This window comes from Simochromis diagramma, unplaced genomic scaffold (assembly GCF_900408965.1).
Source record: "Simochromis diagramma unplaced genomic scaffold, fSimDia1.1 OVJJ01000747.1, whole genome shotgun sequence".
Taxonomy (NCBI): domain Eukaryota; kingdom Metazoa; phylum Chordata; class Actinopteri; order Cichliformes; family Cichlidae; genus Simochromis; species Simochromis diagramma.
Window position 1 is genome coordinate 1,957,848 of NW_024386897.1, and position 15,671 is coordinate 1,973,518.

Genomic DNA, 15,671 nt, shown 5'->3' on the forward strand with positions numbered 1-15,671 from the left:
ATTCCGTTTTTTACGGGACGGTTGGAAACTCTAATAATTAACCTTATGAACAAAATAAAGTTCAACATCATTAACTTCATAGCACCACCCAGCTGTATAGAAACTCCGTCATGCTAGCTAGCACGCAGTACGGAAAAAGTCAGCATAACGAAAATAAACTCCACCTAAACTTGGTTCATATCTGACCCAGATGGACTGCAGGTTATAACTTCTTACCTGAAGTTCAGTTCACCTGACACTCTCGGACCAGCGGCCGCTTCGGGTCTCTCCTCCTGCCTCCCTTTTGCTTCATCCACCTGCTGGCCTCCACCACTGGCCTCTGTGGAAGCTCCGCGATAGCCTCCACACGAAGTAACGAATAACGAGCCTATCTAAATCCCAATAACGAGTAACGCGTTCCCGGTTTTGGCATAATAACTAGTTACCGTGCTCGTTACCACAATAATAATGTAGTTACTGTAACGCGTTACTTAATAACGCGTTAGTCCCAACACTGGTAATAAATGTAGCCTATTTGCAGCTCTGGAGGCCAGGATCACTGAATTGGAGACTCGGGTTTGCACCCTTGAAAAACCCATAAGTAGCCAGGCCCCTGTAGCAGGTGCAGCCGAAGGTAGCATAGGTCCTGCTTGCTGTCTCCCGGTAGACTGTCCTAGCAGCCGTGGAAACCGGATGGCTGAGTGTCACTCCTGGTCTCAGTGACATGTGTAGCCACATGTTCTCCTTAAACTGCTGTCTGTCTGAGTGGTGTCCAAAAAATGATGTGTGCTTTATAGATAATTGGGAAACTTTCTGGAGGAAACCTGGTCTTGTTAGGAGAGACGGCATCCATCCCACTTTGGATGGAGCAGCTCTGATATCTTAGAAATCTGGCCAAATTAGTGATGGGTCGGTCGCGAACGAAATGGCTCTTAGAGCCGGATCTTTGAAGTGAACGATGCGAGCCGTGGTTTTTTTTTTTTTTCCTTTCTCCTGCCCTCACTTTCACTTTTTTTTGCTTCACGCTGCAAGTCTCCCATGTGTTTGCGCTGAGCAGAGACGGCAAACAGAGCCTTGCGTTTACGCCGCTCCCCCCTCTGCTCAGCGCTGAGCTGAGGGGGCGGGGCGGTAGTTCCACTCGCAACAGCAGTAGCACACAACAAGAGCAGGAGGGAGAGGGAAAGAAAGAGAGCTGGGAGCAACAACAAGAGACAACACCGTCACAGTGGAAAGGTACAGTAAAGAAAATGAGTAACACCAAGAAAAGAAGCAAAGTCTGGAACCATTTCAATCTTATTGACAAAACAAAGACAGAGTGTAGAGTCTACAAGAACAGGATATCATATAAAGCCGGCTCCACAAACAACATGCACAGGCACCTAAGAACTGTCCACCCATCAGTGCAATTGGAAGATAAAACGCAGTCACTTGAGTGTGATATTAATATTTCTAAATGCCAACCTTTCCCTTAATTAAAGATCTGGGTGTTCTTTTTTTTCTCCTTTTTTTCCATATTTTAATTGTGGTTTGCAGTGTTTTGTGTTGTTTCACTTTAAATTTGTTTAAAAGGAAAAAGCTGAAAATTTAAGTAGTTAAAAGTTAAAATGTATGAAATGTAAATAGTTGGTTTCTGTATTTTATAATTTATTTATTACATTTTATGTGGAGTGAATAAATAAAAGTATATTTACAGTGGCCCCTAGAGACAAAGCACGTACAAACTCCAAAACGTACAAACTCCGGAGCACGTACAAACTCCAAAACACAACGGAAGTCCTCCAGGATGCTAGGGGCTGTGTTGAGCTTTTGTTAATTAGTGGCTACACAAGCCAGAAAGTACCAACAATCGGATTAGTTGTAGTAACAGGTAAATGAATTTTTTTAAATTATTTGAATATATATGTATATAAAAAAAAAAAAAACAAACACCCAGCACGCCCCTGCGGGCGGTTTATCCTTCAAGCTCGGGTCCTCTACCAGAGGCCTGGGAGCTTGAGGGTCCTGCACAGTATCTTAGCTGTTCCCAGGACTGCGCTCTTCTGGACAGAGATCTCCGATGTTATTCCCGGGATCTGCTGGAGCCACTCGCCTAGCTTGGGAGTCACCGCACCTAGTGCTCCGATTACCACGGGGACCACCGTTACCTTCACCCTCCACATCCTCTCGAGCTCTTCTCTGAGCCCTTGGTATTTCTCCAGCTTCTCGTGTTCCTTCTTCCTGATATTGCTGTCATTCGGAACCGCTACATCGATCACTATGGCCGTCTTCTTCTGTTTGTCTACCACCACTATGTCCGGTTGGTTAGCCACCACCATTTTGTCCGTCTGTATCTGGAAGTCCCACAGGATCTTAGCTCGGTCATTCTCCACCACCCTTGGGGGCATCTCCCATTTTGACCTCGTGACTTCCAGATTATACTCGGCACAGATGTTCCTGTACACTAAGCCGGCCACTTGGTTATGGCGTTCCATGTATGCCTTGCCTGCTAGCATCTTGCACCCTGCTGTTATGTGCTGGATTGTCTCTGGGGCATCTTTACACAGCCTGCACCTGGGGTCTTGCCTGGTGTGATAGACCCCAGCCTCTATGGATCTTGTGCTCAGAGCTTGTTCTTGTGCTGCCATGATTAGTGCCTCTGTGCTGTCTTTCAATCCAGCCACTGGTAGGATTTCTGGATATCAGCCACCTCCTCTATCTGCCGGTGGTACATACCATGCAGGGGCCTGTCCTTCCATGATGGTTCCTCGTCTCCCTCCTCTTTCTTGGGTTTCTGCTGCCTGAGGTATTCACTGAGCACTCGGTCAGTTGGGGCCATCTTCCCAATGTATTCTTGGATTTTCGTTGTCTCATCCTGGACTGTGGTGCTGACACTCACCAGTCCCCGGCCCCCTTCCTTCCGCTTAGCGTACAGCCTCAGGGTGCTGGACTTGGGGTGAAACCCTCCATGCATGGTAAGGAGCTTTCTTGTCTTTATGTCAGTGGCTTCTATCTCCTCCTTTGGCCAGCCTATTACCCCAGCAGGGTACCTGATCACGGGCAGGGCATAGGTGTTGATGGCCCAGATCTTGTTCTTACCATTCAGCTGACTCCTCAGGACTTGCCTGACCCTCTGCAGGTACTTGGTGGTTGCAGCTTTTCTAGCGGCCTCTTCATGGCTCCCATTCGCCTGCGGGATCCCCAGGTACTTGTAACTGTCCTCTATGTCTGCAATGTTGCCTTCTGGTAGTTCAATCCCCTCAGTTCTGACTAACTTCCCTCTCTTTGTTACCATCCGACTACACTTCTCCAGTCCGAATGACATTCCAATGTCATTGCTGTATAGCCTGGTAGTGTGGATCAGTGAATCGATGTCTCGTTCACTCTTGGCATACAGCTTGATGTCATCCATGTACAGGAGGTGGCTGACAACTGCTCCGTTCCGTAGTCGGTATCCATAGCCAGTCTTGTTAATGATCTCACTGAGGGGGTTCAGGCCTATGCAGAAGAGCAGTGGGGACAGAGCATCTCCTTGGTAGATCCCGCACTTGATGGTGACTTGTGCTATGGGCTTGGAGTTGGCCTCTAGTGTTGTACGCCACATCCCCATTGAGTTCCTGATGAAGGCTCTTAGGGTCCCATTGATCTTGTACAATTCTAGGCATTCCAGTATCCAGCTGTGGGGCATTGAGTCATAGGCCTTCTTGTAATCAATCCAGGCCGTGCACAGGTTGGTCAGTCTGGTCTTGCAGTCTCGGCTGACTGTTCTGTCTACCAGTAGCTGGTGTTTTGCGCCTCTGGTATTCTTAATGCAGCACTACGGACGATATATATATATATATATATATATATATATACACATATATGAGTGTTTGTGTATTAATACAAAAACCATGGACATATGAATTCGATTGTGTAATTTAAGTGATCTAGGTAGCTTGTGTGTTTTGGAGTTTGTACGTGTTTCGTCTCTAGGGAACCCCATAAATATTTATATATAAACATACATAAAGAAAACCATGTTTTTTTACATTACTAATTCCTTTTGTGCATAATTTTATATTGTTGTTGAAAATTAATTAATTAAAGCAACAAAACAACCTGAAGAGCCGGTTCGGAGCCGAAAGAGCTGGCTCCTTTTAGTGAGCCGAGCCGAAAGAGCCGGTTCTCTAAAAAGAGCCGGAAATCCCATCACTAGGCCAAATCTATTAAGCCCCCCCAAACTGGCCATCCAGTTGGGACCAGGAAGCAGAGTTGCAGTCTTACATGCCTCTTTGCGGCTTCTCTCCTTCCATTAACATCTGAAAGAAAACATTTTCCTTAGAAACTGTAAAGTCCCAAATAGACAAAAAAAACAAACAAAGTAAAAACCAACAAAAAATGACTTAAACATAAAAAATAAAAAAAAATCACAAAGCAAGAACAATACAGTATCCTCAAAAGCACCACAGAGTAAAATTGTGAAATGTGGATTATCTCTATCTCTAACAGAAACAGCTTTAGTGAAGGTTACAAATGATCTTCTTATGTCCTCTCACTGTGGACTCATCTCTGTGCTTGTCCTGCTAGACCTCAGTGCAGCATTCGATACTGTAGGCCTGCAGAGCGAGAGCGAAGTGCTTTAATGGGGTGATATGGTACTATAAGGCCATTAAGATAAGATGGGGCCTGAATATTTAAGACCTTGTATGTGAGGAGCAGGATTTTGAATTCAATTCCGGATTTAACAGGAAGCCAATGAAGGGAAGCCAATACAGGAGAAATCTGTTCTCTCTTTCTAGTCCCTGTCAGGACTTTTGCTGCAGCATTTTGGATTAACTGAAGGCTTTTCAGTGCGTTTTTAGGACATCCTGATAATAATGAATTACAGTAGTCCAGCCTGGAAGTAATAAATGTGTGAACTAGAGACAGGATATTTCTAATTTTAGAGATATTGTGCAAATGGAAGAATGCAGTCTTACATATTTGTTTAATATGTGCATTGAAGGACATATCCTGGTCAAAAATGACTCCAAGGTTCCTCACAGTGTTACTGGAGACCAAGGTAATGCCATCCAGAGTATTTCTACGATTTTCAGGGCCGAGTACAATAACCTCAGTTTGATCTGAATTTAGAGGCAGAAAAATAGAGGTCATCCAGGTCTTTAAGACATTCATGCAGTTTAACTAATTGGTGTGTGTTATCTTGCTTCATGGACAGATAGAGCTGGGTGTCATCTGCATAGCAGTGAAAATGTATGTCTTCTGATGATACTGCCTAAGGTACATGTGTCAAAGTCAAGGCCCGCAGGCCACATCCGGCCCGGCGTACATTTATATCCGGCCCGCAAGATCATTTTATATAGATGTACTATTATTGTTATGCATGGCCTGGCGCTAAATACAAACTAAAGATTTCAGGGAACATTTCAGAGTTTGCCGACATTCCTTATCATACAGAGGTCCGTTTGCTGAGTTGGGATAAAAATTCTCAATAGAGTTTTTGAGCTCAGCAAGGAAACCTGTCAGTTCATGGACATGTATGATGCGATGAAGGCATTTCAAGTAAAGCTGTCACAAATGCACCAGTGCAACCTGCCTCACTTTCCCTGTTGCCAAGTAATGTTGAACCAAGTCAGCGGACTTTGCTGAACTGCACCTGTGCAGATTCAGATGGAGCTGCAGTGTTTATGATACACTCAAGGGAAAGTACGACACTGATTTATTAGTTTATTAGTTCCACTCCTGAAGCAATGCCTCAGCTCTGTCTACATGCGGCCTGAACCTTGTGTATGCTTTCATTTATTTTTTCTGGGGTTTTTGGCAGCATGTTCATATTTCTAACTTGCATAATTTTGACAGGATATATTTTTATGAAGAGCAAAATACTAAAAGTTAAAGTTTATTTTTTTAAGTTTATTTAATCTGGAATAATATTCTTGTCAGTTTTTATTCATATTTATGTTTAAAAAACATTGTTTTAGTGTGTTGAATAAATGTTTATCTTGTTTGTCTCGCGACCTAAAGTGTGCCTTGAGTTTTGGCCCCCTGTGCAATTGAGTTTGACACCCCTGGCCTAAGGGAAACATGTATAATGTAAACAGAATTGGTCCTAGCACTGAACCCTGTGGAACACCATAATTGACCTTAGTGTGTGAAGAGGTCTCTCCATTTAAATTAACAAATTGGAGTCTATTAAATAGATACAATAAAAACCACTACAGCGCATTACTTGTAATAACTACAGCATGCTCTAATTGCTCTAATAAGATATTATGGTGAACTTCTTGTTCCCTGAGTATTTAAAAGTAGAATGGGAGGCAGAGCCTTCGGTTTTCAGGCCCCTCTTCTGTGAAACCAGCTTCCAGTTTGGATTCAGGAGACAGACACTATCACTACTTTTAAGATTAGGCTTCAAACTTTACTTTTTGCTAAAGCATATAGTTAGGGCTGGACCAGGTGACCCTGAATCCTCCCTTAGTTATGCTCCAACAGGTGCAGGCTGCTGGGGGATTCCCATGATGCATTGAGTATTTCTTTGTGTTAATAGACCTCTCTGCACTGAATCATACTTATTAATCTCGCTTCCACAGCATGTCTTTTGTCCTGTCTTGCTTCTCTCACCCCAGTCGGGCGTCATTCTGCCTGAGGTTTCTTCCTGTTAAAAGGGAGTTTTTCCTTCCCACTGTCACCTAAGTGCTTGCTCATAAGGGGTCATTGTTGGGTTTTTCTCTGTATGTGTTATTGTAGGGTCTACCTTACAATATGAAGCACCTTGAGCGACTGTTGTTGTGATTTGGTGCTGTATAAATAAATAGAAATTGAAATGAAACTGGTCTTATGACCATTCCACTCTTGGCTCAAACAAATCTCTTCTGCTTGTTGCTTTTCCTTTGTAGTGGTTTCCTAGCAAGGCTGCTACTGGAACTCTGTGTGCCATTTATCTGGGCTGTAATCTGAGCTGCTGTTAATTTGCCATTTCTAAATCTGGTGACTCGGATTAATTTATTGTTACACCCCAGCCCAGGGAACCGGCGTGCGACATAAGGAAAATAAAAATAAGGAAAAATGCCCCCACTCCCTGCTCTCAAGGAGGACGAACAAACAAAAAACAGCTACCACGGATTTCACAACAGCCGGTCAGTTTATTGAGTCCCAAAAGGTAGCAGGCATCAGGGTGAGCATGGCCAAATCAACAAACAAAAACTCTAGAAATGAAATGCAGCTGGCTTACCTTCACAGAAAACCCCAAACGAAAATTACAGGTGTCTAGTGATGTGTCCTGTGTGTCGAAGCTTCGAATCGTGCGTCGGGTAATCGCGGGGGCGTTTTTCTGAAGCGCGTATCGAGGCTTGCTTTGATTACGTATGCAGTGACGTTCGAGGCCTCGCGGGCAGTCCGTACCATGTGACTGATTCAGGAACTGGTTCACCGGTTCGCGCCAGATTCGAAATAACATGGGAAAACGGCTGATTCCCCATCACACCGTGTTGTGGAATTGGATTACGTACGTGCTACATAGTTACTTTGTCTCTCCTAATAAAGTATGCACACAGTAATAAATATCACAAATGATAAACACCAAAATATAAATAAACAACACTACACATCCTATAATCTGATTTCTGTATTTTAGTTTATTAAAAAGTGAAGCACCAAACACTAGTTTGTGTCATTATCCAGATGTACATAAGGTTTACACATCATTATAATCAAAGAGCCCGCTTCACTTGAATTGTCCACTTGATGGCGCAGTAGAGCAAATGAATCATCACAATGCTTCGAACCATGAGTCGACCAATTGGATGGAAAGCTTCAGTTCATCATGAGGCTTCATCTCACCATCACTACAGGTGTCTTACCTGCCTCCCTAACCAAAAACAGGAGAAAAGGTTCCCAAAGAAAAATGGCTTCTCACCCCTATAGCTACCGAGTAAAAAAAAAAGTATCGACAACTATTTACATCTATATACAACAAACTGTTTACAACACAGGGGAGATCACAACCATGACAAACTGAAACACAGGGATTAAATACATAGAGGGAGCAATCAGGGAATGGACAACAGGAGGGAAACACAGCTGGGGCAAATCAGAACTGACGAGACAAGGAAGCGTAAACTGAGATAAGACAGACCTTCAAGGTAAAACAGGAAACACATAACAGTCACGCCTAAAACAAAACACTGACAACATCGAATCGTAACATTATACTCAGCAGCAGAGGTGACTCTTGGTCTTCCTTTCCTGGGGCGCTCCTCATGTGAGCAAGTTTCATCACAGCGCCTGATTGTTTTTGCAAGGGACACATTGGGGACACATTCAAAGTTTTAGCAATTTTCCAGGATGACTGACCTTCAGTTCTTAGGGTAATGATAGGCTGTCATTTCTCTGTACTTAGCTGATTGGTTCTTGCCATAGTATGAATTCTAACAGTTGTCAAATAGGCTTCTGGCCACACAACTGATGGTCCCAACCCCATAAAGAAGGTAAGAAATTCCACAAATGAACCCTGACAAAGCACACCCGTGAAGTGAAAACCATTTCAGGTGACTACATTATGAAGCTCATTGAGAGAAGGCCAAGGGTTTGTGAACAAAGCAAAGGGTGGCTACTTTGAGGAATCTAAAATATAAGACATATTTAGAGTTATTTAATAATTTTTTTCTTTGCTACATAATTCCATATATTTTGCTTCATATATCTACAATGTAGAAAGTAGTAAAAATAAAGAAAAACTATACCCAAACAGTCAAAATATTGGAAACTTTAGGCATTTTTTAAATATGCTATAAAATAAAAGCATGAAATGATTACAAAAACACTGATGACGACCCTAAATTGAACCACTATCAAGGCTTGAATTACCTCACACACCTGTACTACAGGCCTATAAAACTAATAAAGTAACTCTAATAAATTTGAATTAATAACATGCTGTTTGAGACAGAACGAAGGTTTAGTTACTGAGGTTCTCTGTACTTAGATACCTCTCCTGTATTGTATATTCTCTTCTTCTCTTTGACGCTGTAAAATAGGGCATCTAGGGCAACCTGAGTATGAAGCTTCGATAAATTCAAAGATCTGCAATACTAGAAGCTGGTATGGGTGAAGCAGCAGAAGGACTAGACAATGAATAGCACTGATGCCATTGCAGAGTTTGTCTTTTGATGAACAGTTACAAGAAAAATAATTGCAAACTTTTTGGATTTGTCAGAATTTCTAAAAAGTCTTCGAAACTATACAAAACTGTTATTGACACTAAAGGGGGTTCAGTGTGCTCTTTACTTTTTCCAGACCACTCTATTAAGTTGCTACTGCTTTTCATTAAAAACACATAACTAGCATAACTTTTGGTGTGTTATTTGGTAAGCCAGATAGTATTTGTTTGTAGCTGTACTGTTACAGTTTTCACTCACTGACTGAATACATTTTAGTGTTTAAACCATTGCAAACTATCAATTCTACTTTGAACAAGCACAATTATTTTGGATTGCGTGACCAGACAAGTTTATATATCTGCTATACTGCAGATATAAATTAAAACTGCACTCATTGTTGAAAATTGAGTACAGTGCTTAGCTCCACAGTTTACTCAGTACTATATGATTTGCCCTCAGTACATTTGCAGTGTGCCCCCAGTATCCCTTCCCCTAGTCTTCCTGTGTACAGAGGGCAGGCATACTTTCTATAGGGCCCCTAAACTTCATGCCAGCGCTGGTCACCCACTCTATGGGCAGTCCACTGTGGGCCAAGGTGGACAATGCTTGTGTTAAGATGTGTATGTGTGTGTCTGCTGAGCTAACATTAAAATGCATTAAGGGTCTTTCAGTTGAAAAATGACCCATTTCCAAATGTATCAGAATCTTGTAACACTGCTCAATTGACTACATGCCAGCATGTTATTGCCTGCACGATTTGTCAGTGTAGCTCAGTGGGTACAGTTAATGACTTGTGATCTAAAGGGAGGTCTCCTAGTTCTTGCTCTGGTTCGCACCATGAATATCTGTTTCCTTGGTTTGTCTCTGACTTCACCTCTGTCTGCATGTCTCTCCTTATTTCATGCCAATATTTGATCCCCCGCTCCTCTTATACTTTGACTTTAGAGCTTTCTAACACCTCTACCTTTTCTCTGTACCTCTATAATTTTGACCATATCATTAGGGAAAAAAGCCAATTGCAGTCATTTCTGGCTGCAGTATCTGACAAAAGGGTGGGTGAAATGGCTGGCGTGAGAAGCTTATACAGGTTGTGATGTTGATCTCAGCCTGCTGTAATGGCACCGGGCCATTAACCCTCCCTGTCATTTGCAATGACATGTGCTTTTGAACAAGGAAAATAGCTCTGCCCATATAACTTATACAGCAGACTCTCAACTCCCACAGCCAGCCTGTGGCTTAGTGCCATGTCATTTTCCCTGTCCAGACTATCATCATCACTGCAGTTAGATTGTACCTAAGAGGCTCCTGCAGTCTTTGATGTCCATTCATTGTCCAATTCTATTCACTATCATAACAATGTACAGTCTTTTATTATAATTCATGTAAATGTCAGTTTCTATACTATACTATAACACACTTTAATGATATATCATTACTTAATTAATTCAACTTCACTGTGACAGTTCTTTAAATTCTTTATATTTGTTTGTTGATCTCATTTTGACAGGTCAGCTTGGTCTCAAAAAAGTCCTACTGATAATGAAGACAGTTTCTCCATGTTAAGTACATAACCAGCCATTTGCCAAAGTCCAACTGATGAATCCTTTGTATTCCTATTAACGGTATATTCTGGTTGTCACCAACAATAGTCTTGTCAACCAAACCAATTCAGATCAGGCACTGGTTGCTCTTTTTCATGAAATCTGAAGAATGTGGCATTCTACCAGCCAGTCGTGGGGGGCATCTTCAGACCGTTGTTGCTTGTCATTTGTCCCGTGGCTCTGGTTGAGGCAAAAAAAAAGTGCATCTGTTGTGTTGGCATATATTACAACATAGAAGCGGGAAAAAAACAAACCCGTTCCAGTACCTCAGATGCCACAGTTCTACAGTGAGGTAATGAGAAAATCCAACCCACTGGACAGACAGACTCTTGTGGAAATGTTCAAACCTAGATATTGTTTTGGTTTTTGGTTCATTGCTGTCATTCCTGCTGTTACAATGTTGTCTGCTCCATGCTTCACTGAGCTAAGAAGTGTGTGCTCATATTATGTTTTGTTTTTTTTCTAAAGCCACACAGGTCAGCCCCTCAGAACTGCAAGATGTGTTTCAGGAGACCTCCTCCAATATCTTCCAGATCAACGCCAATGGTAAAACGAGTGTTTGTGCTTTATTTTAAAAACTACTGAATAAGTATATTTTTAGTAGTGCTCTGTTATGAATTCTACCATTAGTCTATGTCTATGTCTGAACACAGATCAGGCCACACTAGTTTTGTGAGATTAGGGTTAAATGTATTGCTTCGATCAAATTAACAGTGACAACATTTTACGATTAAGATTAGATAAAATTAGATTAGAGGTTAGAATTACAATGAGGACTATATTAGGGTTAAATTGTAACATTTAAAACTGGCATGGCTTAAATTTGGAATTGGGGTCATTGGTTTTTAAAATTAGAGTAGGTTTGTGGATAAAAATCCAATTTAAGATTAGTCAATGTGTCTTGGAATACTGATAGGATCAAAACTTTACAGAGTAGTTTTGGAAATTGAAATTAACTTCAATTTCTTCTGAAACTTTTCATTTCAGAGCTATGTTTGAATTCATGGTTGAAATAAGTTTCATGTTTACTTTGGCGTTAATTCTAGATTTAAGATCAAGGCCATCACTGGGGTGATCGTGGCTCAAAAGTTGGCACTTCATCTTGTAATCGGAAGGTTGCCGGTTCGAGCCCCGGCTCTGACAGTCTCGGTCGTTGTGTCCTTGAGTAAGGCACTTCACCCGTTGCCTACTGGTCAGAGGCGCCCTGGTGGCGCCAGTGTCTGGCAGCCTCGCCTCTGTCAATGCGCCCCAGGGCAGCTGTGGCTACAGCTTTGGGGTCCTTAGGAACTAAGTAAAGCGCTACACAAATACAGGCCATTTACCATTTCACTATTTATTAGATGTGAACTGAAATATGAAAATGCTGCATGTGGTATAAAAGTTATAGCTTGGTTTCCATTTAGTGAGAGATAATGCCATATCCCCGGTGTTTTAGCTTTGATAATATTTTTTGGGTTAATTTAATGCTAAGTTTAGTCTGAGGTTATTTAAAGATTATAACTAACAACAGATTTATATTTGAGTTAAGGCAAATTTATATTTTGGTTTTAGGTTTGAGTTTTAAAAGTGGTACTTTTAAAACTAAGGATGAAAGATTAGTAGCTGGGTTTTATTTCAACCTAATTTACACATCAAGTTAAACATTTTATGGGTTTAATTTAGAATTGAGGTCAGATCAAGTAGTAATAATATCCTGAAAAATTCAATAATGGTTAAGTAGTTTAATCAGTTTAAATTCTGTTAATTTGAAGATAAAATCTTAATTTGGTTTGGTCAGATTTAAAGTTGAGTTAAGGGTATTTAAAAATACAGCTAAGTGTGGAAACAGTGTGAGAGTTGAAGTGAACTACTTTTGCTTAGGATTGGGATCATCTTGATAAGACATTTTATCTACCTTAACAGAGACTTAACAGGGACAGAATAGATGTTGAAATGATTCAAATTTCAGCGAAGTTTTTCATTCAAATCAAGTGTGAAAGAGTATTTGTGAGGCCTGAATACACCTCTTAACATTTGTATCATCCATTTGTTCCTCCAGTGGTCACACTAGAGAAAAATCTTCAGTCACTGGGAACGTCTAGAGATACCGCAGAGCTCCGACAGAGTCTGTGAGTAGCACTCACGCCATATAAAACCACATACTTTGATTCTACATACTTGCTGGTCCACTTCAGTGTAAGAGTTACATTTATCTCCGCTGTCCAGAAAAGTGCTTATTTTCTTTTTGTTTCACCACCCTCTTATGTATTGATTGTTCTTTTTTAGTTGAGCTGCCAGCAATTACCAGATTCAACACTGATGACAAAGTGTCCAATCTAAGATGATTGCATCTGTTTAAAATGCATTACATCCCACTGTGATTGCTGGCATGTCATCAATTCTATTGAACACTTTTTTATGATCGCCTTGGAGACTTACTGACAATGCTTGGCTGCTTTTATTTTCAACTTCCCATTTTCCTTCCACGGTATTGATGCGGTGCCTCCGACTGATGCAAATTGCATCCAGTATGGTGGTTTGTGTTATTCAGTTGTTCTCACTGTTTGTTCAAGAGGCTTTGTAGTTTGTCAGAAATGTAACTTTTAGAGCTCATTATCTAGATGCTTCTGTTTTGATTGGCATATTTTGTGGATGCAACAGTTATCTGCTGTCACCAGTGATAAAGTTAGGCACAAAGTGATTCATTTTGCATATTATGGGCACATTCACAAAGAGCATGCTTAATGGCATTTTGGTTTTGGTTAATGCTTTCACCTTGCCAGTCTGCTGATTCTAAAGTTTTCTGCCACTGCAAGGGGTAAAGGCTTTAATTAGCAATTATCCGGTGAAAACGAACAACATACCTCTTGACCTCTTTGTGACCACACTGTTGCTTTATTTTTTCGCAACTCTTATATTCTACATAACTAATAAACAAAAAAAGCGCTTTACTTTGACATTTAACAATAAGAACATCTTTTGTACATTTATTACACAAAGCAGGCACCATGTGGAGCATTCTTGACGAGGGGCTATTGACTGACCTGTTATTTTTGTTGTAAATGCCTATTGAACTGTTGTTTTCCTCCTGGGATTCTATTGACTTAGATGCATTTTAAATAAAGCCAGTACTTGTAAGGTTAGCATGAAAGTGTTGATCTGAAAAAAGCAAAAACCAAGAACATGGCTCAAATGTCAGCCATTTCTCCATTTTTAATAACACACAATGTTGAAGAATTGAGTATGTTGTACTGTAGTATGTGGTCAGGAGCCTTTTAAACAACAAGCCTTATCTGAACATCAAGTTTTTTTGTGAAAGGCATTAGGTACTGCAGCTATAAAATATAGTTAAAGGGAAGTTAAAAATGCTGGAAGAAAGTAAAATTATAATTTTACTTTCACCTAATTCTGTTATGGCAAATGCAGATGGACCCAGGAAGCAGAACGCACGGAGGCAGAGTTGCGGTGAAGACAGTTCATTTACAGTGAGGGGGAGGTATTTACAAGGACAAAATATATACAGTGTATGAATGGGCACGCAGAGCCAGGACGTGCAGGTGACGAAAACACACACAGGTAGTGCACTCGATTTGGTACTGTTTGATGCCAAAACCTCCAGACAGAAAACAAACCAGTCGAGGCAAAATCCTAGGGAGGAAACAAAACTCCTTACAGTCACCAAAATAATCCAAGGGCTCCAGCAGGCAGGGGCAGAATTTCAGATGCTCCAAAAAAACGACACTAGTCTTCTGTCAGGTAGCTCCTAAAGAACACTTCTGAGGAAAGCATCTGATGAGTAACAGGTGTGCCAGGTTCAGTGACTCACTGACGCGCCTCCCTATACAAAAAGGGAGGCACCAAAAAACACATACAGACAAAAACACCACATAACCAGAACCCAACTCCTAACAAATTCTAGTAATGACCACACATTAACCAAAGAAAACTGGGCTATTTACGGATTCAGTGACTTCTTCAGGATGAAAAAAGTACAGTGTAGGATTTATATTGGAAAGTGTCTATAGGGGAGAGTAGTGCAGCACATCAAAATCTCACACAAGATCAGCACGAACAGAAAAACAATTTAGGAAGCTGCTTGTATCGAGGAAGTAAAAGGAAAAAGGATGTGGGTCCAACTTTATAGTTACAGGAGGATAAGGACAATGGAAAGCCAATCAAACATCTTTAAAGCTACACAATTTGCTCAAAACTTAGCCTAGCAACATATAAACTCAAAAAACAGCACAAATTAAGTTTGCTGACGTTGTGGTATGTAGTCTTTATCCTGTTGTGAGAGTGACTTTCAGGTGAAACTGGCCTTATATCAGCCACAGAAAATGCACTTAGAAGTATCTCTAGAAATTTACTAAAAATCTTTCTCACTCTGGAAAAATATCAAAAGCTGATGTCCACAGGTTACCTCATGCAGCTTTGTTGCCTAAAACCAAACCCCAATGTTTTATATGAACATGCTTTTTGCTGACTGATCAAAACCATAAAGAGTAAATAGAGAGTAAATACCATCCTTACAATCGTGAGTCAGTGACAATGATGTTATTAAACCTGTCAGAAAGTTCTTACCTGCCATTTCAGCCTACTTTCAAACATCAGTTAATGCAGTTTGGTCAAAGCCACAGACATGGCTCACTTACACACAAATTCACGCTCTGCATCTGATCCCCGATGCACAGGTTTAAGGTACTGTCACTCCTGATTGATCATTTATGATGATGAGGGTTTTTTTTTTTTTTTTTTTTGGACCACTTATCCATCCCAGTGAACAATGAATTTTAACTTACCTTGCCTGTTTTTCAGTCCTTTCATTTAGCTCCTTTTGTCCTGTATATAATGAAAGTCTGCCTAATCTGCACACTGTAACACGCCAAGCTTCAAGTGCAGATTTGTTGGTATCTAAAACTGGACAATTATCTGCTTCCGCGGGAAATTAGACCAAACCACATTATCGTAGCAGAACAAGGTGGTCCTTTTTTGAATT

General features: G+C 40.9%; 1 protein-coding gene and 1 long non-coding RNA gene across 5 annotated transcripts in view; both read left to right on the forward strand.

Moving 5' to 3' along the window:
* Positions 1-15,671, forward strand: part of tsnare1 (T-SNARE Domain Containing 1) — a 256,224-nt gene that overhangs the window by 101,580 nt on the left and 138,973 nt on the right. For all 4 annotated transcript variants that reach the window (XM_040034306.1, XM_040034309.1, XM_040034307.1 and 1 more), the window contains exons 3-4: positions 11,165-11,242; positions 12,735-12,804. In XM_040034306.1, coding sequence (XP_039890240.1) covers positions 11,165-11,242; positions 12,735-12,804 — 148 coding nt within the window. The remainder of the gene's footprint in view (positions 1-11,164; positions 11,243-12,734; positions 12,805-15,671) is intronic.
* Positions 6,451-7,879, forward strand: LOC120735123. Its single transcript, XR_005696185.1, has 2 exons — positions 6,451-7,199; positions 7,788-7,879. It is a non-coding gene; the product is annotated as an uncharacterized LOC120735123 (long non-coding RNA).